This window comes from Anas acuta, chromosome 5 (genome assembly GCF_963932015.1).
Source record: "Anas acuta chromosome 5, bAnaAcu1.1, whole genome shotgun sequence".
Classification (NCBI taxonomy): domain Eukaryota; kingdom Metazoa; phylum Chordata; class Aves; order Anseriformes; family Anatidae; genus Anas; species Anas acuta.
The window spans coordinates 32114754-32136342 of NC_088983.1; the positions used below are offsets into that span (position 1 = coordinate 32114754).

The window sequence follows — 21589 nt, forward strand, 5'->3', positions numbered from 1 at the left end:
CCAAAACCCTTCCATGCCAACCCAAACCACTGTGCTCTGTGATGCCGGTGCTCCCAAGTCGCTCTTGCATGCGTGATGCCAGTAGGTAGCACTTGGCTGCGGCTCTTGAGCTTGAGGAACCTTCATGGGACTTTTCAAAACCTCAATATTTACATTAATTGAGAATTTCTTTCCTCTTCTATCAAAATGAGAGTGGTTCTCTGAAGGGGTTAAGCTGCTTCCTTTTTTTTGCTCTATTTTTCTCTTTGCTCTGCCCCTCCTTTCCTACTGCCTGCGGGACTTTGCCAAAGATACCACGGGCTGAGCGTGGAGTCGGGACACAAACTCTTTAATCTCCTGGATCTCAGGTCTGCTCTGTGACAGACCTTGCAGCTTTGTGAAATTACATTTATTCTCTTCCCGGCTTGTGGATCGGAGCTAGCATCTCTTCAAGAATTCTTGAAGCTTACGTGGAAATAGCGATAACAGACAGGGAAATGCTTGGTGTTATCGCTGGCAAATGAAGCTGCCAGACGCCAGACACAGCTTATCGCTTACCTTTTTATGACTTCCCTTCTCATCTGCGCCACCAGTTTGCTGACCTTTAGAAGCTGGGATCTGCAGCTTTCTCTCCCACTTCCCGGTATTTTTGCTGTACAGAAGGAGCAATTACAAGTACTGCTCTCGCAGGTATTCCAGCTCGCTTCATCCAGACTGGGAGGGCACATGAAGGTTCTGATGGCAGTCAGCTCCACCTTGTTGTCATTTCATATCTTGAAACGACAGCGTGCTCTTGACATCTTTGTAATCTAATTAAATTTCCTGAGCTGTTTGTGGTTGCAATCTAAAGCACGGCAATGGATTCTTTAATCAAGAAGCACTAATGCTAGTTATTTTTCTTTCATAATCCTGTTGTGATTTATATGGAAATGCATCGAGTTGCAGATACAACTTGGAGCCATGCATCCAGTGCATCTGCAGAAGGTGTGCTTTGGAGTTACTTTCTAAATCTCTCTCCCTTTAATCGAGGGAAAACTTCAGCTTGCTGAATATCTTTAAAGCTTTGAAGAGTAAGAAGAGTCGCACAATGAAAGTGCCTTCGTGGTGGTAATTCTGGGGCCTGTTACCCAGTTCCATCACTGCCTATCCTCTTCAGGTTATTTTCTTGTTGCAGTTTGGGGCGGGTGGTTGAGGGCTGGCTTTATGCTCTTTGGTAGCCTCATGTCAGGAGCCTGCATATTTCCAGTGTCTTAATTTAAAGTTCCCATGGGTTTATTTTGTTTGTTTTTTTAGGATAATCACGGGCACAGAAGGAGAAACAGAAAGCAATGTAACTCACTCCAGTTTTGCTTCTTTCATTCTTTCACTTTATTTCCAGTGCATGTCTATTTAAATATCGCTGCAGGATAACTTGGAAGTTATCGCTTGGAGTTAAGGGAGGATGAATTGTGGTATTAGGAGGAAAACATAAAAATGCAGCTGATCAGGTACTTTCTCAGAAATTCATGTGGCTTGGCTGCTTTGTGTGGAGCACAAGACAAGTTTTGGAAGAGCAGGAGGTACTAAGTTTAGATCAGTGGAACTGCTCTGGATATGAGTCATGTCACCCTTTTTTTCTGATTTTTGTTGTTGTTTTTGCATTGTTGAAATTCCAGTGCTACATAGTTCGATTACTTACCAAACTAGGACTCTCTGACTCGTCCTGTTTGTTTAGCGGAGCTGATACAGCGCAGAGAGGGCAAATCAGCTTTTTTGTTTTGGTTTTACATCAACTTATTTTTTTTTGTTTTGCTCAGTCTTTCAAGTGGAGACATGAAAAGGTTTAGAGGGAATGGCAAGGCACTCAGTATGAATTCAGTCGACGATTTTAATAAAACTGCTGGTAGGTTTGAGGTCCTCTTCTACCCAGGACAGCATTTCTGGGGCTTTTTATGCATCTTGTTTTGTGCAGTTTAGGAAGATGTTGGCATCGCTGTCCCCATATTGCAGAAGGGGAAACTCGGAGCAGAAACAGGGCACTGAACTAGAAAGTCACAGGAGCTGTGTCACTGCTCACACATGTTCTGAGCGATGCTTAAGGCTTCTAGTTCTGATTTGGAGATGTCCTGTCTCTGGGTCTTGGAGAACGAGGACTTGTTGCTTTGAAGCTCCTGTGAAAGGAGAGGGGCTGCGTAGGCTGCAGGCACACTTGCAGGATGGTCTCAGGCTCTCCTCAGCACGCACAGTGTCTTCTCCTTCCCTCTTTAGGGCATGTTAAAGATGATCCTCGATGAGGGTTGCTGGTAGTGAAGGTGAAGCGTTTGGCTTTTACCACCTTAAAAACTGTTGTGTGCACGGTCTGCAGATGGTTACTAGTAGAAGTCACCTGCGTGTGCAATAGTGGAATTGTTGAGTTACTACTAATATTTATTAAATACAATCAAAACCACTGCGTAGTGTTTTTGATTGTATTTACATTAGTACACTACGTACTGCTGGCACAGGCCCATGACTTGTGGGGATCCCATTGGTTTTATAGACAACGCCTTCTGGAAGCCTTAAAACTTGCCAAAGGGACTCGGAGGCAGAAACTAACAGCACGTGCTCCCTTCCTCCCCTCTGGGCTTTTCTGGGGGATTATCCCCATGGATCCCAGCTTGCAGAGCCAGAGACAGTTTTATCTTTCCCTTAATGTTGTTTCTGTTTTTCTCAATCACTTGAGAGCTCTTTGGGCAGCAAAGCTGTCTGAAATTATTTGGACCTTTGTGTCTCTCGGACAGAACTCCTGTTACAAGTAGTGTTTACCGGTTGCAGCTTTTTTTCATTTAACCACTGGTGGAGCAGATACCGCTGCTCATGTGTGCACACATCAGGAAAGGCTCCCAGGGGCGTGCTCAGCACACAACCAGGAGGTCCTTAGGAGTGGTAAGAGATCTGTAGTCAAGAGCTGAAGGCCACGTGAAATAACTTTTTCCCCGAAGCCAGCTGTGGTCCCAGATTCTCCACAAAATTATTAACGCCAAAGCTGTATGTGCACAAGAAATGGGAGCAGGATCTCTGTAAAATGCTGAAGCTTCTTAGTGGAAGACTGACCCACTGCGTAACACACACAATACCTCAGCATCCTTTCTGTAAGGCCACTTGAATGTGTTTGGGTTTATTCCTCTTCTCTCCCCACCTTCTGATCGGTGTTTTCTTGTGGTCCTGTACCACTATGAGGTGTTAGCAGTTGGTTTGCTGCTTCACTTTGGTTCTGGGGAGGTTCAGTATCCGTGGAAGTGCCGTTCACAACTGAGCTCACACTGATCCGAGGCTGGGAGTTCTTGAGGCTTCCTCAAGGACAGCTGGCGCAGAGCAAGTAAAAAGGCTTGGGGTTGGGCTGTGCTCTTTCCAAAATTATAAACAGCCCAGCGTGCTGTCCTGAAATGCCCTGAAGGGAGAAAACTGTTAAGGAAACAAAGCCGCCAATTACAGAAAAATTTCTGAGTTTCCACTTTGGGAATTTCTCTGGAGCCCTGGCCTACATCCAGGGCATCACCTAATCGTCTAGCTGTCGGACTCCGCTTCTGGTCATTCTGCTTTAAAAACACAAGACAACAGAAAAATACCGGTCCCAAAGCAGCTCCTGGTGCTGGTGGTCGGCTGCTCATCAGCTGTGATAGCTCAGCTTTCGCAACAGAAGCAACGCTGCTGCTGAATCGATCCACTGCTGGCCCAGGCAGGTTTGGTCCAAGGAGCTGCACGTTTTCATGATGCCTCAGTAGTATTTTTCAAGCCCACTGAGCTCCTTTTAAACTTTGTTAGTTGGATGCCAGCTGTTTAGCTAGCTGTAAATGTGGTTGGTGCTTCAGTGTTTTGTTCTCTCTTGGTATTTAGTGACACTGTCATTTTTTTTCCTTACACCTGGGCAAAATGTTTGGATTCGATGGATTCCTCTATTAGATCAGAGAAGGAACTGGGTCTGTCTCTTGGGGAAAAAACAAACACAAACGAACAAACCAAAACCAACAAAGCAAAACAAACAAATGAAAACAACAACAAAACCCTGAGCAGATGATACAGTAATAAAGTTAAAGTCTTCCTGCTAAAGGTAGCAGAGATAACGCCCCTATCTGTGCTGCATCTCTTTCTCCATTCAAAGGCTCGGTTTTTCTTTTTCCTTGCCAATCCAAAGTGTTGCAGAGCATGTCGCCAAGCAGTGGAGAGCAGTTACTGTATTCAGGCTAATTCAGGTAAGGGATTAAACTTCTGAAGCACGAATAAAGCCTGGTCCCCAGAGGGACCGACGGTGACTCCGGAGTGCCAGCTCTGCTCAGGAAGGATGCACTCAGCTCTTCCTGACAAGATCCCAGCTTTTAAAGATGTTGAGCAGGTAGCAAAGGCTTTAAGTCTGGGGCTTTATTTTGTTTTCTTTTCAAGTGATTTAAAGAGGTGAGTCAGTTCAAAGCAGCTGGAAAATGAGGGACAGTCCCTGAGGGAAAAATTGCAAGTTTGGACGCGCTCAGGAGGCTCACGTATGAAGTGTTTGTTATATCCGAATTAGTTCAAAAAATTAGTACGCGTCTGCGAAGGTTTAGCTAAGTCGTTTTAAGGGAGGTACTCGCTTTTATGCTGTGAAGGTGACTTAATCTTTACAGTAAGGTGAATACAAGGAGCTCCCTACATGCATTTGTAGGTGTTATCTGTTTATTTTGTTGTATGTAAACTTACTCATGGCATAAACAAACATCAAGATGCTTGATAAACATCTTGGTTTCCTTGTTGCCATTGTACTTCATGTAATCTCAGTCCCTATAGGACTGAAATGTTCCCAAGCTGTCAGAGCTTGTACTTTCTCATGAGTAATTGGGTTATCCTGCTTGTAAATTACCAGCTTCTATTAAGTTATTTAGGTTATTTGTCCTTTACACCTACTGGAAGGCTGCTCTGAAGCTTGGTGGTTGAGGTCTTGGACTTCCAGTGTGGTTTCCCGTTTGTGTTTGGTTTACATGTTTATTCTCACGTTGACTTCGTACTCACTCCTTGAAAGCACCCATAAAGAGCAGTCAGCTGCTGCTTCGTTAATTTTCCTAGGCAAAGCTAGGCGTATGGTTTGCTCCCATAAAACAGGCTTTTTATTGCCTGCGTTGTTCCTGACCTGTCCTTCCCTGCCGCGCTTCCTCCACCCTGACCCCGTTCGCTTCTGGAGGTGGGTGACCGGCCTCGCTTGCAGAATCCAGATTAGTGTTTATTAGTGTTCAGCGGAGGAAGATTTTCGTTCAGTGATTCGTGTGCTAAACAGTGCTTCTGGCTGCGTCTACTCTCGTTAGCCTTTTGGTAGCGTTCTAGCATTTGGGGTTTGGGCTCTTCATCTGTACGGTTGTTCCTGTGAACTCTCTTGCGGTAAGACAACTTCAGCTTTTCTGTCGCTTCCCAGTAAGGCTTTTATTTTGTAGAGTAATTCCTACGTACTGCTTGGCTGACTTGCACAGACTCTCAAAAGCAAGCTTACTTTATATTGGGCAGTTTAGCTTCCCTGGAATAGCTGATCCCCATGCTGTTCACATTAAGCGTCAGGAAAGTTCCAGCTAGCTTCAGTTTCTGTGGTGGGTTTCACTTCTCCAAAGGTTGATGCATTTACTTGTTCCTCGCTTCACTTTAGTCCCCTTTATTGCACTTTTACAGATGAAAACCGGCCGGCTTTATTGGAACTCATTTTCCTGGCTTATCTCTTCAGACAGCTCCTCCCAGCACGCAGCAGCTGCCTTGAATCATCTGCTCAGGAGGGTTTTTTTAGGGAGAGTGGGAGGAAAGGAAGGCTTGCTAATGACCGCTCTGAATTCCCTCATTGAACAATTAGCTCTTCTTGCGTCCATGTGAACCTTTTTTCCTGGGTGTGTGTTTTCGCTTGTTTTTTTTTTTTTTTTTAAGTTGCCACTTCCTTTGTGATCGAGTATTGGTGGTTTTGTTTCATGTGACGTGAAGCGAGGAGGATTTATCTTTAGATCTTTACATTGAAAAGAGCTGGCAGAGCAGTATGCGCGCTCTGCTGGGATCAGAAGGTAATAGCATCGCAGCAGCGCTCCTTGTTTTGTCTTTTCTAAAAAAAAATCTTCTTTTGGGAAAGCTTTTGGTAACACGCCCCAATGCAGGGGACTATTTAAAAGCTATGTAACGTGGTTGCTGTTTTGTTCTGTCAGAAAACTAACTTTTTTCTAAAAACCAACCAAGAAGTCTTACTAATGCTTTCCCTTAGCAGCTCAAAACACACTAAAAGTGTCAATCTTTGCCGTTGTGTATTACTTAGGGGAACTGTTGTTCTGAGACGGGAAGATGATTTGCAGACAGGCAAAATGAGCAATCGTGGTGGAGTTAGCCAACGTGCTGCTGCAGCCCTCGGTGACAGGTTTTGGTCTGCCATGTGCTTGTTTCCATACACTGTGAGCTGTTGGGATAGAAAGGGAAATAATTAGGACTTGAGGTGCATCAGTTGTCTAACTTGTGCAGGGCTAATGGTTACTGTTACTGAAATCTGCACAATTTTGCAGAGACTTCTGTTATTATTGTCAATTTTTAATGCTATTCCTCTAGCTATCTGTCAGCCTTCCCAGATAGGAGCTAAATCTTTAAGGTGTAAAGTGTGTCACTTTGTAGATTTTTTTTTTCTTTTATTATGTATGGCAAGAGATGGAGGGAAGGATGAAAGTTTCAAGTCCAATTTTTAATTCTCTTTCGATGTGGTATGTCTGCAATATCTGTACGTGGAAAGGGCTAGGTGCTTTCAAAAACCTTTTAAAGTAATCTTTGGCCGCAAAACTGTCACAACTGGGCCTTGATAATGGAAAAAGGCAGCAAAAGCGGGGGAGAGGATAGATGCTCCTCTTAAATCTGTTGTATTGGGATTTGAAGTTCTTCCTTCATCTAGGTAAAAGCTGCCTTTCTTATCGCTCTTTCTCCGTCTAGGTTTCCATGAAGATAAACAGTTGACATGTGGATAGCCTGTCTGTAGCTCAGTGCTGGTTGTCATCTGGAACCTGCTGGTGTCTTCTCCCGCTGGTTGGCATAACGTTGGCCGCCGAGAGCCATGAAGTTTGTACCGGAGAAGAACGCGGTGCGCATCCTGTGGGGTAGGGAGCGGGGCACCCAGGCGCTGGGCGCTCAGCGGCTCCTGCAGGAGCTGGTGGAGGATAAAACGCGATGGATGAAATGGGAGGGCAAGGTAAGGTCGCAGCAAGGAGGTGTGCAGGTTGGTGTTGGAGAGGGGGACGGGAGGAAGGGATTTGAAGATCAAATTGTCTCGTGGTTGTACATTTGATGTGTTACACTTGATATGCTCTCTGGCTCTGTTCAGTTCCTGCAGCGGTGTGATTGTAGATATGTTCCTGCAGCGGGTTCCCCTTACTGTCCGTGTGGCTTACAGTTAAAGTACGATCATGTGACACTTGCAACACTTCCTGCTTTGTTGGCTTTTTCAGAAAGTTGAGTTGCCAGACAGTCCACGCTCCACCTTCTTGCTGGCGTTTAGTCCAGACAGGTAATTAACTCCTAGTTCGTTCCCTGTTTCAGCAGTCTCCTTACGCTTAAAAAAAGCAAAGGAGGCTTGTGCCCGTCGAGTTGTTCAGTCCTGAACGGCCAAGTGAAACTCCTGGTTCCTGGCATGCATGGATGGAACGTGCACACCTCCTAATCTCACAGCTTCAGGCGTAGCTGGTGTTTAATTCTGAGGTACCCAAGCGATGCATAGCCCTAAGGAAAAAGGGTCTCTGTGGCCATCATGGGATTTCATGAAAAACTTGAGGGAGTAAAGGGTGTTTTGGTACCCCATCCCAAGTGATGGGGCACACCCACTGGGATAGTGAGAACAGAGCAGAATGCTGCGTGCATTGGAAACAGGAATGGGAGTGGGATCTCTCAGTGTCAGAACTGGGAATGTTTATTTGCCCCCAACTGTCACTCGGAAGAGTTCCTTCTGAGCTGCATGACGACTCTTTCAAGGTCAAGTTTGTGCTTGCAGATCTGATGAGCTCTCGCTTGCATGGGCCTTGAAATCTGGCCACAAGAACCCTTCTGGCCACAGGTGGTAGAGTAGCCTCTTACCCTTTGAGTGTGGGGCTGTGTGTGCTGGGTTAGGTGCCAAAAGACCCTGTTGAGGTGAAGCTAACCGCAGTCTGTCTTGCTGTACTCTTCTCGTGCTAATGCTTGTCCTGCCTTCTGCATCCCTAGAACCCTGATGGCTTCCACACACGTGAACCACAACATCTACATCACAGAGGTGAAAACGGGCAAGTGTGTTCATTCCTTGGTTGGACATCGCCGCACTCCCTGGTGTGTGACCTTCCATCCCACCATCCCAGGCCTCATTGCTTCAGGATGCCTAGATGGGGAGGTTAGAATTTGGGATTTACATGTAAGTCTTTCCTGAAACACTTATGCTTTTGCATTTGGTGGGTGGTGACCTTTTTTGTCTGAGTTTGTTTGCCAAATGTTGCCTGATAAGAAAGATGTTTGGAAGTTTTGCATAGAATAGAGCAGACTGTAGCCGTCCTTTGTCTAGAGAGGAGATGACAGATTCGTCATTCAGTCTGCCAAGTAGGTCACGCTCCTTAGCCCTGATATGAGCTGTACAGATAATGCTGGAGAACTTTAAGCTGAACACGTCTTGCACATGTGAAAGACTTGCCATTTTTCATTCCCTTGGGTTTATTTCAACTCTTAATTAGAAATTCTGTTGCCCTGCCAGTTCTGCCTAGCCTGGTGATTGGCCTACAGACAAAATAAGGATGATTACCTGGTCGCTTTGATGGGCAGCATTTGTACAGGCTGTTTGAGACACATGTGAAAGTACACCTGTGGTCATTGTTGGGGGTAGTACTGTGTTCTGGATATAGTCTCATATGAGAGCAGATGTTGTTGAAAGCATCACTTCAATGCTCTAGGCAGAGTCTTGGAGGGGGCATGTGCATGGAAACCTAATGATCTTAAATTGTATGGTAAACTGCTTGTGGTTCTTGACTCCTCACTCAGGGTGGAAGTGAGAGCTGGTTCACAGATAGCAACAACGCCATTGCATCGCTTGCTTTCCATCCTACGGCTCAGCTCTTGCTGATTGCAACTGCCAACGAGATACATTTCTGGGACTGGAGTCGTCGGGAGCCTTTTGCAGTGGTGAAAACAGCCAGCGAAATGGAGCGGGTCCGGTGAGTTCTTGTTTCCAGAGGAAGAGGGCACTTGTCTGGAAAAATGGTCAGGTTTGGGGAATACAGGTTTTTCCTCTGGGATGCTGCACTGTCTGTGCTGAAGCAGAGGAGAGAAGCATTGTTAGCAACTACATGACCCACCTGGTAGGAAAAAAAAAAACAGCCCTGTGAATAGGGAAAAAAAGCAATTGGAAATAATATATCAGTTTGGATGTTCGTATTTGTAATCAGCCCTGTGTCCTACAAATGCTTTCAGGATCTACTCCATTTTCATTTGTAAGCTTAGTAGTTAAACTTGTCAACCATAAGGATGAGAAAACCCAGAAGCTGCTGGAAGAGAGTGCTGAACTACTATTTTAGTGCGGTTACAGAGGAAACTGCCACTGGAAACTTGATGCCATCCTTTGAGCAGTTTAAGATGATGAAGTAACATTCAAGAGGAGTTAATCTCTCCCTTTGTACCAAATTCCAGAGTGTATGTGCGTCTTCCCTTCAACTTCCTGGCTGTTTTTACTGATATAGCAGTGCTTACTGCCAGCTTTTAACTTCTGTATAGAGTTGCTGTGGACTAAAAAATAGCTGCAGTCTTCAGCTAAATAAGTATGTTTTCTTCTTAATGTGTAAGCTTTTTTCACATCCTTCAGAAGCCAAGCTGGTAGGTAATACAGTAACAGTGCAGATATTTTCATGTGGGATTTTCTTTCGTGCTGTGTCTAGTTTCCTGTGTCAATGTGGAATGTGAACTGATGATTGATACTCTGGCTCTGCTTTTGTTTTAGGTTAGTACGGTTTGATCCCTTGGGACACTACTTGCTCACAGCAATCGTTAACCCTTCCAACCAGCAGGTAAGGGTAATGCATTGACTGACTAATTACAAGGTGCTTTATGTATTAACCCTGGTCTCTTCCTAAGCAGCCTTATGCTTTTCTGAAAACCTGCAGTCTTTCCAAGCTGAATTCTGTTCCAACTTAATTGGGTACAGAGATGTTCTCACGTAATATGCAGGGCTGTTAAAGAACTCTCTTAAGTGTGCTCGTTTTGCCCTCACTGTCTCATTAGTGGTAGGACAGATGTCTCAATGCCCATGCTCTTTCCGTTGTGTTGCGACATCCTGCTGGATTTGAAGCTCCATGACCTATTAGCTGTGCTCCCCACAGCTGCTGACCCTCAGATGCTACTGCTTCTGTTGGTACGAGCAGCATGTTGTTGAAGCTCACTGGGCTGGAGGAAGAGATGGTCTGGATCCAAAAAATTAGGTCCTTTGAAGTAAAGAGTTGGCTTCCTGCAACTCAAGGCCGGAGCCTTTTCTCCCTCTCTAGGAAGAGGCTTATCACATCCTTTCATCTGTCTGGGGTGGTAGCGGCTTTCTTCATTTTATCTGAAAGTGTAGGATTTTGCTGTGAGGTGACTGAACCTTGATCCTTTCCTTCTGCAGAGCGACGAGGAAGTGGAGATCTCTGTGGACAGTACAGAGATGCCGCATTATCGCCAGCGCGCTATCCTCCCCTCTCAGCCCGTGAGGCGCACGCCTCTCCTCCACAACTTCCTGCATATGTTGTCCTCCCGCTCCTCCGGCATACAGGTGGGAGAGCAAAACAGTGTTCAAGACTCTGCTACCCCATCCCCTCCACCGCCTCCACCACCACCACCTCCACCTCCAGCCAGTGAGAACACAAGGGCATCTGTCTATAACAGGCTCCGGGAGCGTGTCAGCTACCCCACAGCAGAGTGCTGCCAGCACCTGGGGATGTTGTGCCTTTGCAGCCGATGCTCTAGTGCAAGACTTCCATCTTCTCTCTTCCCACACCAGGAAAACGCACCCTCCACGTCTTCTGGTGCCACTGGCACGTCCTTCTCCTCTGTGCAGACAGAGCCTTACCAACCCCCAGAGCAGGCCTCTGTAGCACAGGAGGAGCAGGGGATACTTAACAGGCCCTCTGCTTTCAGCACAGTCCAGAGCAGCACTGCTGGCAACACCCTGCGCAACCTTAGCCTGGGCCCCACGCGGCGCTCCCTGAGCGGGCCTTTGGCAGGCCACCAGTCCCGCTACCAACAGTCTGCGAGAGAGATGGCTTCGGGCTTAGGTGGGTCTGACTGGTCCAGGACAGTGCTGAACATGAGCTCCCGCTCGGAGTTGGAAGCCATGCCTCCCCCTAGGACCAGTGCCTCCTCCGTGAGCTTGCTGTCGGTGCTGAGGCAGCAGGAGGGAGGTTCCCAGGCGTCGGTCTATACCTCGGCGACAGAAGGGAGAGGCTTCCTAGCCCCCGGGGCCGAGGGCGACAGCGGTAGTAGCGCTGGCCCGAGCAACCCGGCCAGCATCCGTAATGAGCTCCAGTGTGATTTGAGGCGATTCTTCCTGGAATATGACCGGCTGCAGGAGTTAGATCAGGGGATTGGTGGGGAGCCCAGCCAGTCGCAACAGGCTCAAGAAATGCTCAACAACAACATTGAGCCTGATCGGCCTGGTCCCTCCCATCAGCAGACTCCGCACAGCAGTGAAAACAATTCCAATTTGTCCCGGGGTCACCTGAACCGCTGTCGCGCTTGTCATAACCTGCTGACCTTTAACAATGACACGCTGCGCTGGGAAAGAAGCACGCCTAGCTATACGCCAGGGCAGGTCCAAAGCACGTTTGAGGGTGTGCCTCCAAATACCAGCCAGGTGCAGCCTGCAGAGAGAACCGAGGGCAGAGCTCCTGCCTCTAGCAGGCTGCAGCTGGGCAGCTCTTCCACCCCGCAGGAGGAGAGGACCGTGGGAGTGGTCTTTAACCAGGAGACGGGGCACTGGGAAAGAGTTTACAGCCAGTCGGCTTCAAGCAGACCTGGGAATGTATCACAGGAGGCCTTAAACCAGGAAATGCCTGAGGAAAGCTCAGAGGAGGATTCACTCAGGAGGTAAGATACATGCTCTGCCTTCCTCCTCCGTTTATTTTCTTAAACCTTTCCCATCTGGTCTGAGTTTTTTTCAGTGTTTTCAGAGTTAAAAACCTTTTGTCATGTGTTCGTGTGCTACTTGTGTGGATGAAAGTAGAGATGCTGCATTGATGTCTTTTATAGATGCCACTGTCATTCTGCAGATGTGTGCTGAAGGTGGTAAGGGCAGAGACCAGACCTCCTAATGGGCAAGGAGGACAGTAGTGCAAACAGGCAAAAGGACAGGTTCCAGCAGCAGAGCTCTGGGGTGAACTGTGCTACTGGTGTTCCTCAGATCTTGCAGAGGGGGTGGGAACGCAGGATGTGCTATGCTCTCCTTTGTACCCCATAGCATTTGTATGGTGTACATGGAAAATCTGCCCAGGTGAGGCATGGGGAATTGAGCGGGAGTTGGGAACTGCTTTCTTGAGTGCTCTGTCTTGTTGAGGTTGTGGTTGCTACGTTGGAAGGGTTAACAATGATTTCCTTGGTGCTACCATGTAGGGTGAAAAAAGCTAAAGCTCTGTGTCAGAGGGTTGGGAATATATATTGGCTGCGAGTGTTTGATCAAACCCATGTACTTTGCTTGCCCTTGACAAAGGTTTTAAAAAGTGGCTCTCGTTCAAAGAGGTAGGTTTTAAAAGTGGCTCTCGTTCTCCTGGATGGATGGGCTGTTTAGGACCCTGCTGATCACTGAACATTTTAGGGTCTGCTGTATTCCTTTTTAGCAAGGGAATTATTTTTTTTTGGAAGGACTTTTGAGATGTCAGAGATGTTGCAGGCGACTAGAGCAAGCCAAATCAGGCCCGCACCGGGAAGGATCTGTGCTTTGTGTGGAAGTCTCTCGGCTGGCTTGTACCAACGATTCAGCTATGTGCGTGCTTTGGATAGGGTTTCCTCACTGCTTTCAGATTGACGTCCTCTTGGTCAAGTGATTTGCGTGCTTGTCAGAGGGAAGGTCCAGTCCTGGTGTTTCTTGGAAATGGATGCCTTGTGCTTTAGGAAAGCACAGTTTCCAGGTTTGATGCAAATGTAACTGACTGATGAGGCTTTGTACACAGAAGTGCCTGAGGAAAGGGAATTCTTCCCTTCTTCCTGCAGATAAGCTGCTTATGCTCAGACCGGAACAGTGACTGCCTTTCTTTTGCTGTAGTTGCATAGCAAATAAGTGGCGATAGTCATGAAATGATTCATTTGCTTCTAAATCCTTGCCCCAGTTTTTTTTATAGCCTGCCTTAATGAGACTCTCAAGCTGATTACATGGTAACTACTTCTTTCTTGGGCCTAGACTTACCTGACACTAATTTATATCAGATATCCTCTAGACCCTTACAAAAGAGCAGAGAGGTGAGGAGGAGCTGACAAATACAGCTTTAAAACTGCACTTGCATAAGTCTTGCATTACTTTATTTCTTTTGAAATAGCTGTATGTGCTCATAATACCTCCACCACATTGGTTGTTCCCTGGGCCAGTCACTGTGGTGTCAGAAATAAAAGGGGCAAATAACCGTTGTAATGATCGGGCTACTGGTACATATTTGGATGGTAAGATATGGTGGAATCTGTAGATGCAATCTTCCAGCTAGTTCTGTAGGAGTTAGCATTTAAAAATGCTCTGAAGTGTTCATCTTAGTCTACTCCACAGTGCAGGAGCTGTGGCCTAAATGCTGGAATCCTGTAACTAAATCTCTGGGTCACTTTGCAGGTGCTGGTTGCTGCTGTCTCCTTCGTGGTTGTAGCATCTGTGCAGGGTCAGCTTTCTACCTGGTTGCCTGTGCAAACAGATGTTTTTTGCAAGGGTGGATGAATCTGGGGCACGTAGCTCAATAAGTGAGCCTAATTCCAGAGGAATTCCTATAGTATGAAACCTGCTTCTGTTGTCAGACTTCCCTTGAGAAAAGGCACGGCACGGGCTTCTGCTTCGAGCTGAAGTTAAGGTGACTGTGGAGTAGGGAGGTAAGGAGCAGGGAGCGCTCTGGTAGTAAAATGCTTGTGGCAATTTCCTTGAAGCAAAGCTTCATTTGCTTTCCTGTTAAACGTGCTGCGTGGACCTGTGGGGAGCTTTATCAAATCCTTCCCCTTAAAAGGAACCCTGCTCGTGGGATACCTGTGTCCTGCAGGTGTCATTTTTTCCCCCTTTCTCAGGCTATATTATATTTTCCCTCCCAGAGCTGTACAAGTCAGCAAGCAGCCACTTACCTATTTTTCCCCCTAGAATGAGTGCACTCAGGGCCAGCTGCCTCGCCTCCCAGACCTAGATTGTGCTCCTGTAATGGGCAATGAACCACTTCTGCACAGCAGCATCCAAAAGGTGTATTAATTTTTGCAGCTCTAGAAGTGTGCAAAGATGGTGACTAAGGTTCCTGAGGTTTAAGCTTTGTAACACAGTGATGGGGAACGAGAGGAGAGGAGGAGAGTCTTTGAGCCCGAGGAAGCAAGTGATGACTGATACCTACTTTCAATCAATGTAATTTGTGCCTGTGAACCTCAGGTTAGGTAGGTCTTAGCACTGGGGTACATCTATTTGCTCCAAACCTGCATCTTATCTTCTGTTTTTCTTTGTTTCTCCATTAGATGTCCTCGTAGGGCAATCGAGCTCTTTATTCAAAGGCTAGCTGAAAAATTTAAGACAGAAATTGCATCTGGAAATAGTGCGTGTACTCCCCTTGCCAGTCCATGGGCAGGATCCATTTCTTGACCTGGCTTGCCTGGCCGAAAAGCATCTTGCTGAGAAGAAGTTGCCGTAGAGGGTCAATTAAGTTAATAGGTACTTTAATGAAGGTTGTTCCTCTTTGAATTCTGTTGATGCAGTTACACCATCTGGGTAGAGAGAATTCTGCTCTTTCTGATGGTGCTGGATTAATTATCTTGGGCTAATCACGGAGGCACTAATAAGCATGTAATGAAGCTATTCCTGACTAACAGCTCTGGCACCTCTAATAGGCGGCGTGTGTCACTGAGAGCCTCGGTGGTGCAGCAGTCTTGTCATACTCAGCTTGGCATGAAAGCAGCACAGGCAGTGAGGAGCTCGAAGCTGTGTCAGGGATGTATGAAGTTGGGGAATGCCATGGTCTACCTTAAGCAGAAGTTGCTGAGATTGAGCTTCAGCTTTTCTGAGGTTCTGCAGGCTGATCTCATTAATTAAAATGTAGGGTTTTTTCCCCTGTGGATTGATTTTTTGCCTCACTTCTAACATCAAAGTGAAAAGAGCCCTAGAAATCCCTGAAGTTGGCATGTGAAATGTGCTGCATGAAATCGGTGATAGGAGCAATTGGCAAGATCTGGATGAAGCAAAGATAATTGAGCAACAGATGTTAGCTAGTTTAATTTTTCTATAACTTTAATTAAAAAAATGTGTGAAGGAAGCATTGTGTTAATATTGTAACCTCAGTGAAGGAAAAGATCCTGTAAGTACCTTAAGCCATTGTTGCTGCATCGGCCAATTCAGGTTTATAATGAAAAGTTGAACAGGGGATGAGAGAGAATCCTAGTCAGCTGCTTGCTTACGAGTAGCTGGTGTCACCTTCTTAAGAAAATGATGTATAAAATACAAAAGCCTAGTGGCAGTCCTTCCAGACACCTATTTCAGCTCCTCAGCTAATGAGAGAGGTACAGTGCCATGCTGTCTGATAAACCTGATCCACATCTTCAAATGCCATCTCTGGCCATTTCAATACGATACCAGTGATCTCTAAGGAACTAGTGAGTTGTTACTCTAAATAAATAAATAAAATCCTCTGGTTTTAAATCTTCTGTTGTTTTTGTATTCTGGCATGACACACCAAGGCATAATCTTTCAAGCAGGGATGCGAGGAGCACGTAGTGCCACCTGTGTCCCTGTTCATGTAACTCAAATCTCATCCTATGAAACAGGGAAAAGAAATGTACAAGGTGAAACTTGTCCTCTACGCGTTCAAGCTGTAGCTGCTCATATTGTGCTAAGGGGGAAATCTCAATGTTGTTTACCTGTTTGTTTTGACTAGAGATTTAAATGGATTACTGTAAATGAAAGGTGAGCCCTGTCCTATTGCCAGGCAGGTTTGAAAGAAGCCTGTGTTTCATGAGGAAAGGTGTTTTGTTGTCCTTATTCTTGTGTTGAGAAGCCTCGTCTGACAATTACACCAGGCTCCTCTAACCACTGCATTGTGCTGGTTCCTGAGGTCATGTTGGGCAGGCTGAGGTATGAGCAACTCGTGGGCCTGCTTTAAGAATACATCATCTTGCTCACCACTTTAGTTTTCAGGCTATTGAAGCTGCCTGAAAACCTGAAAAGTCTTTTGAACCATCCTAGGTTTTGCCATGTGCAGGGGTAGGAGTGCGTGTGAGGTGGGGGAGTTGGTGTTGGTATGAACTCCTGCCTGTTGTCTGGGAGGCTTCTCCCCTGAGCCGAGATGGTGGCACTTGGCTGAGATGGGGAGGTTGTATGTAGGATTATGAAAGCAGTCCAGCCACCAACACTGTATGTGGAGAGAGTTTGGCTGTGGTGTTGCCCTTAGTAAGGTGTGAGTGCTCTCCCTGTGGCTTCAGCTGCTAGGCAGGCCCAGGCCTCTGCGCCGTGCTCCTGCCAGGCGTGTGAGGGCCTAGAGGCTGTGTGGGACTTGAGCTCGTACCATGGCTTTCTTCAGTCCTGACGGCCTTTCTGGCAGCACATAGCTCTCCATACGCACACCAGGTACGAAAAGGAGCACCCAGTCCATTTCCCTCTGAGCTCATTTCATTTCCATATTGCCTTGCCGCCACAAGGTGGTAATGTTGCTTCTGCTCCTTGCTTTCCCCATCTCCTTGCAGAACCGAAAAGTTCGAGTTCTTGTAAACAGGGGAAAAAATAGATAGCCCGAGGTCCCATGCCTCCCCACCTCCAGTCCTAAATTGCAGCTTATCTACTTAGTCACCAGACATTTGCAAGCTCTTCAGTGTTTGGGGAAAGGTATGAATGGGGATCCTGAGGGGAAATGGCTCTGGTCCTGAATGAAAGCAAGGCAGCAGCTTAGCCTCTCGGCTTTTGTCAGGTTTTGAAAAGGGTGGATTTGGATCTCAAGGTGAAAGATATTTTTCTGACAAGCGAATACCTGTAAATTGAAGATGTAAGAGAGCTAGCCAACTTCACAGAACTTGTCACAAATTCATGCTCATTGTCTACCAAGCCCGGAGCAGACCTTTCTTTACAGTCTGTCTTCTTGGAGGATTTTGTCTGCATTTAAATAGATGCTCTTCCTTTGAAGACCTGCATAATACGTGGCTTATTTTCTGGAGGAATGCTTGGCAGGTGCTGACTGGAGTTTGAGTGGCCACCTTTTCTATGGGGCTGTGTTTATTTTGTTCAAGTATGCCTTTAACTCTTACCCAAACTTTTAGGCTTCTCCGTAAGAAGTCAGTGAATGGTTGTGTGTGTTGGCTTTTTTTTTTTCTTTTTCCTGATGCAAATAAGCATGGCTTACTCATGACCACGAGGGGATGCCTCTTCCGATTCGAAATTGTAGCTGTGGTGTTGACTTGTGGTCAGGCTGGGATTAAACTGGACTGGCAGGGTAGGGACAGCCACGTTCCTGCCCGGCGATGCTAAGTGCTGTAGTCACTTCTAAAGCTCGGTGTGGAGCTCCTGCTAGAGCCTGAGCCTCTGATGTGCTGCTCTAGTTTCTGGTTTAACTGACCAGCTGGTTCAGATCTCTGCATATATTGGCTTCAGGGAGCTTTTTCACCACATAAAGCACTGAACGTAAAGGCGCATGTCGCTCATATCCTAGCCTTAAAAACAAGCAACCAGAACATTTCTGTGCCCTCTGCCGTGGGTGCAGAGTTGCCTCCTAGGAGACATTTCCATGACCGAAATGTATCATCAAATTGGCTAGAGGTGGCCTAAAATAGAAAAGTGTAGTGCTTCTCCCTTTGCTTTTTTTGGAGGGGAGGAAGCTGAAGCATGGGGGAACTGCAGCCTTGCCTAAAGCTACAAAATGCATCTTGTCGCAGAGACAGAACGCGTACCTAGTGTATCCAGCCTTGTTTTGTTCCATAATTAACAAAAACAATGTTGTTACTATTTTTTCCTAATTGCTTACAGCAACTGTGGCTTGTTTATTCAAATATTTGATATTTATTGCAGCAGTGACGTATTGAGTCCACTTAAAAAGGGGGGGGAGTCGAGCAGGAGGACGGCACATCGCCGAGCTGTAAAGAAGAGATGCAGCAGTGCAATGCTGGCTGCTCAGACCAGACATCACTGTGAATGTTTCCTGTGCCAACTCCAAACCAACCTGTCCAACAGCGCATACTGAGCGGGTTTGCATTTCTCTGGGGCCCTTACACTCAGGCCCCTTTCTGCTGGAAACCTTGCTAGTCCTGACGCTTGTATTTTGGGATCGGTGTTCAGTTTAAACTGATGGTGTGTAGCCCTCAAAGCAAAAACAAAAAAAGCTTGTAATACTGTATTAAACACAGATAAATTTTGGCCAGGTCATGCATTAGAAGGACAGATAGCCTTAGATAAGGTATACAAGGAAAAAAAGAAATAATATAGGTATTACACCTGCCTCATGTTAGTGTCTTTTTGTAAGTGCTGTGGAAAGAAGGATTTTCTTGCAAACCTTGCAGACTTCGTAGGCCAAAGTGGCACTTCTCAGAAGTTTATGCTGTGCTCTTTTCAAGCTTGTTAAGAAATCCTGGAGATGCTCATCACAAGTGATTGTGATAGAGATGAGTAATATCTCAGTAGCGAGTGAGGAACAGTGGGATAAAGAGAAATTATGAAGGGGGTTGCAGGCAGAGGAAAGCGAAATCAGGCTTGTGGTAGGGGAGAAGGGCAAAACTGTGGGGTAGGGGTCTGATTTCTGGCAACGTTAGCCTGGACATAGAGGATTGAAAAAAAAAATTGTCAGTGCTGAACGTAAAGCGAAGTGCTAGTCTGAAGGTGACACGAGTATTTTACCATGATTTGCTGCATTGAGGGTGAGATGTGCAGGTTGTGGACAAACTGAGCTAGCATTGTTTATTTGGCCTTTACTAAAAATAGCAATGGCTTTCATCACGGAAACGTGACAACAGCGTGAACTGTAGGAGAGGCTGCAGCGATATCTGAGCGGTCACTTGGTGTCTGTGTGAGCCCTGAGGCTTTTGCTGCCGATCTTCCAGCTTTGTTTTTTTCCAGACCAAGTGTGCTGTGTCTGTGTGGTCAGGAAAGGCTTTGTTTTACTGAAGTGTTACAAGTTCGGGCTCTTGAATATGCTGCTAGTTGTTATGTAGAAGAGCAAGTGAAAGAAGTGCCCTCTCTTGCACAAATGTTCCTCCCCTTGCCTTTGACGACTGGTTTCCTGGCTTAAGAATAATTTAAGGCTGCTTTTTGCATCTACTTCCTTACTGAAAGTTGGTGCGGGGAAAAAATGATGCTTGTGTTTCGCCTCTTGTAGTGACTAATAGAGGTTACTCCCTGCTGCTGAGCTTCCCACTGTACTTTGGAAAGCTGAGCATGTGCAGTTTTTGCCAAACTTGGAGAAAGGCTTAAGCCTTCTTTTCTTTTCGTTGGCCTGAATTTAAATACACAGCAATGGCTGTAGCACACAAACAGAGATTTCTTCCCTCGTTACTCTTGCAACAGTTTGGCTTGTAAACTGTGCAGGTATAGCAGCAACACTCTCTGCCTTCTCAAAACACCTTCGTGGTGTTTCCTCAGCCAAACCACTTTCCTTCTCTTACCTCTTTCTTGGTAGCCCAGGCCTAGCAGTGAGGTGTTCACCTATCAAATAAATAGGTAAAGTTTTTCTACAGTTTCAGGAAAGTGAAGATCTGTTTCCCAACAGGTCTCTGTTCGTGGAATCGTTCAGGTAAAGTACTTGGCTCTTTGTGCACCTGCCCCTGCATGGCAGCAGGGGAACTTGTGGAAATTTCACAGTTAGGATGGATGGAAGAGGAGCATGCTTCCGAAATGTCCTACTTTTTTGTTTCTCCTGCAGAACAGTGAGAGCTAAAGGGGTGGGGATCTGGTTTTGGTGTCAGAGGTTTCTTTTGGGGAGGGTGGGAGGGCTGGGCTGTCTGAGATGACCACAGAACAAAGATGCTGGGTAAAGACAGATTGCTTGGAAGCTGGAGGACAGCTGACTTCAACCAGGTAAAGCAGATAGCTATTTGAGGATACTGTAAAACAGTGTTTCTCGGCTTTCCTTCAGGCAGGGAGAAGTGCAAATAGCTTCCCCTCTCTTGGAAGATGTCTCTTTGTTAGGCTGTCCTGTGCTGTCTGCACGTGGCTTCCCTGCAGCCTCCTGCTCCAACAGCAGCAGCATGGGCAGCGTATCCAGGCAGGCTCACCTGATCTGGAGCAGTTGCTCGTGTTCACCTATTAGCTACGTACGTTGAGTTCACATAAACGTGGTGTTCTGTACTGGAGATCACTCTCAGCTTATGGTTAATAGTGGTCTTTGACATGCCTAAATTATCTAGCCCCAATTCATCCATCTTGTTGTCTGGCTTCAGGTAAGGAACGTGAAAACAATCTCTTATTTTTTTTTCCTTTTGCCAAGAAACAAGCTGTGGGCAGGCTCTCAGACCTCCTATTTCAGTCCCACTTGCTCAACTAAATGATTTTTGTAGCTTTCTTGAGTGTGGGGTGGAGCTGGAGATGTTGGCGGTATAATGTGCCTCTTTTTTATGCTAATATAAGCCCTCAATCATTAGATGTGCAGTCACTTACATATATTGCGTGCGTGCGCTTATTTTTCACGCTCTTTATAAATGCACACGGCACAGTGTGCCTGGGGACAACGTGCCCTCATCCAATTATTCGCTCCTTATTACAGAATCTGGGCTGGAGAATTTGCAGTGGAGCGCACACTTACTGCCTAGTCCTGGAGCCAAGTGGAGAGAGAGAGAAAGGGGGGGGGGACCTGTGATCTGAGTCCGTAATACAACTGTAACCAAAATAGTGATGATTCTAGATTTCTCCAGTTGAGCCATTCTGGTCTGTTGAATAGCTAACGTGCATTTCAAATGTTTTCCACATACATATTTAACTGATTGCGCCAAATGGCTGTTTGTGTGATGATGTAACTGACCCCCTCCCTTGCTCTTCTTGAGAAAGCACCTGCTGGAACTCAAGTCTGTGAATAAACAGGGTTCATTATCTGCCAGGAAACTGACTCATTTTTCTGCTCAGAATGCGTTAGTATTAAATCCTTCCCCCGTCTTCGTGAAGTGGGAGGGCTGGGGTAAGTGGCTGAATTGTCCTGCAGGTCATCTGTTGACCCACGTCTTTTCATTATTTCAGCCTAAGCTAAAGGAAGTGATTGATGTGCAGAGGGACCTCTGTTTTCATAGCCTTAGAAACCTACAGAGATAACAGTATGGCTTCTGCCCCCTCAGGAAAGACACCTCCTCTTCAATTCCCTATGGAGAAGCGGGAGTCCTATGTAATTATCCCAGAAGCTGACGCAGATCTGCATGCGTGGGTAAGCAGAGCTTTCTGCTGTCCACACAATCTGTGGTGTTGGGAACTCCCAGAACAAGGAGAATGTGAAGCACACACTCTGCATATGAGGGCAGGTAAAACAACCCTCAG

General features: G+C 46.3%; 1 protein-coding gene across 3 annotated transcripts in view; it reads left to right on the plus strand.

Moving 5' to 3' along the window:
- Positions 1 to 21589, plus strand: part of AMBRA1 (autophagy and beclin 1 regulator 1) — a 129455-nt gene that overhangs the window by 2203 nt on the left and 105663 nt on the right. For all 3 annotated transcript variants that reach the window (XM_068683764.1, XM_068683766.1, XM_068683765.1), the window contains exons 2-7: positions 6901 to 7156; positions 7413 to 7471; positions 8161 to 8344; positions 8962 to 9134; positions 9914 to 9980; positions 10571 to 12030. In XM_068683764.1, the coding sequence (XP_068539865.1) occupies positions 7022 to 7156; positions 7413 to 7471; positions 8161 to 8344; positions 8962 to 9134; positions 9914 to 9980; positions 10571 to 12030 (2078 nt within the window). In that variant the 5' untranslated portion in view covers positions 6901 to 7021. The remainder of the gene's footprint in view (positions 1 to 6900; positions 7157 to 7412; positions 7472 to 8160; positions 8345 to 8961; positions 9135 to 9913; positions 9981 to 10570; positions 12031 to 21589) is intronic.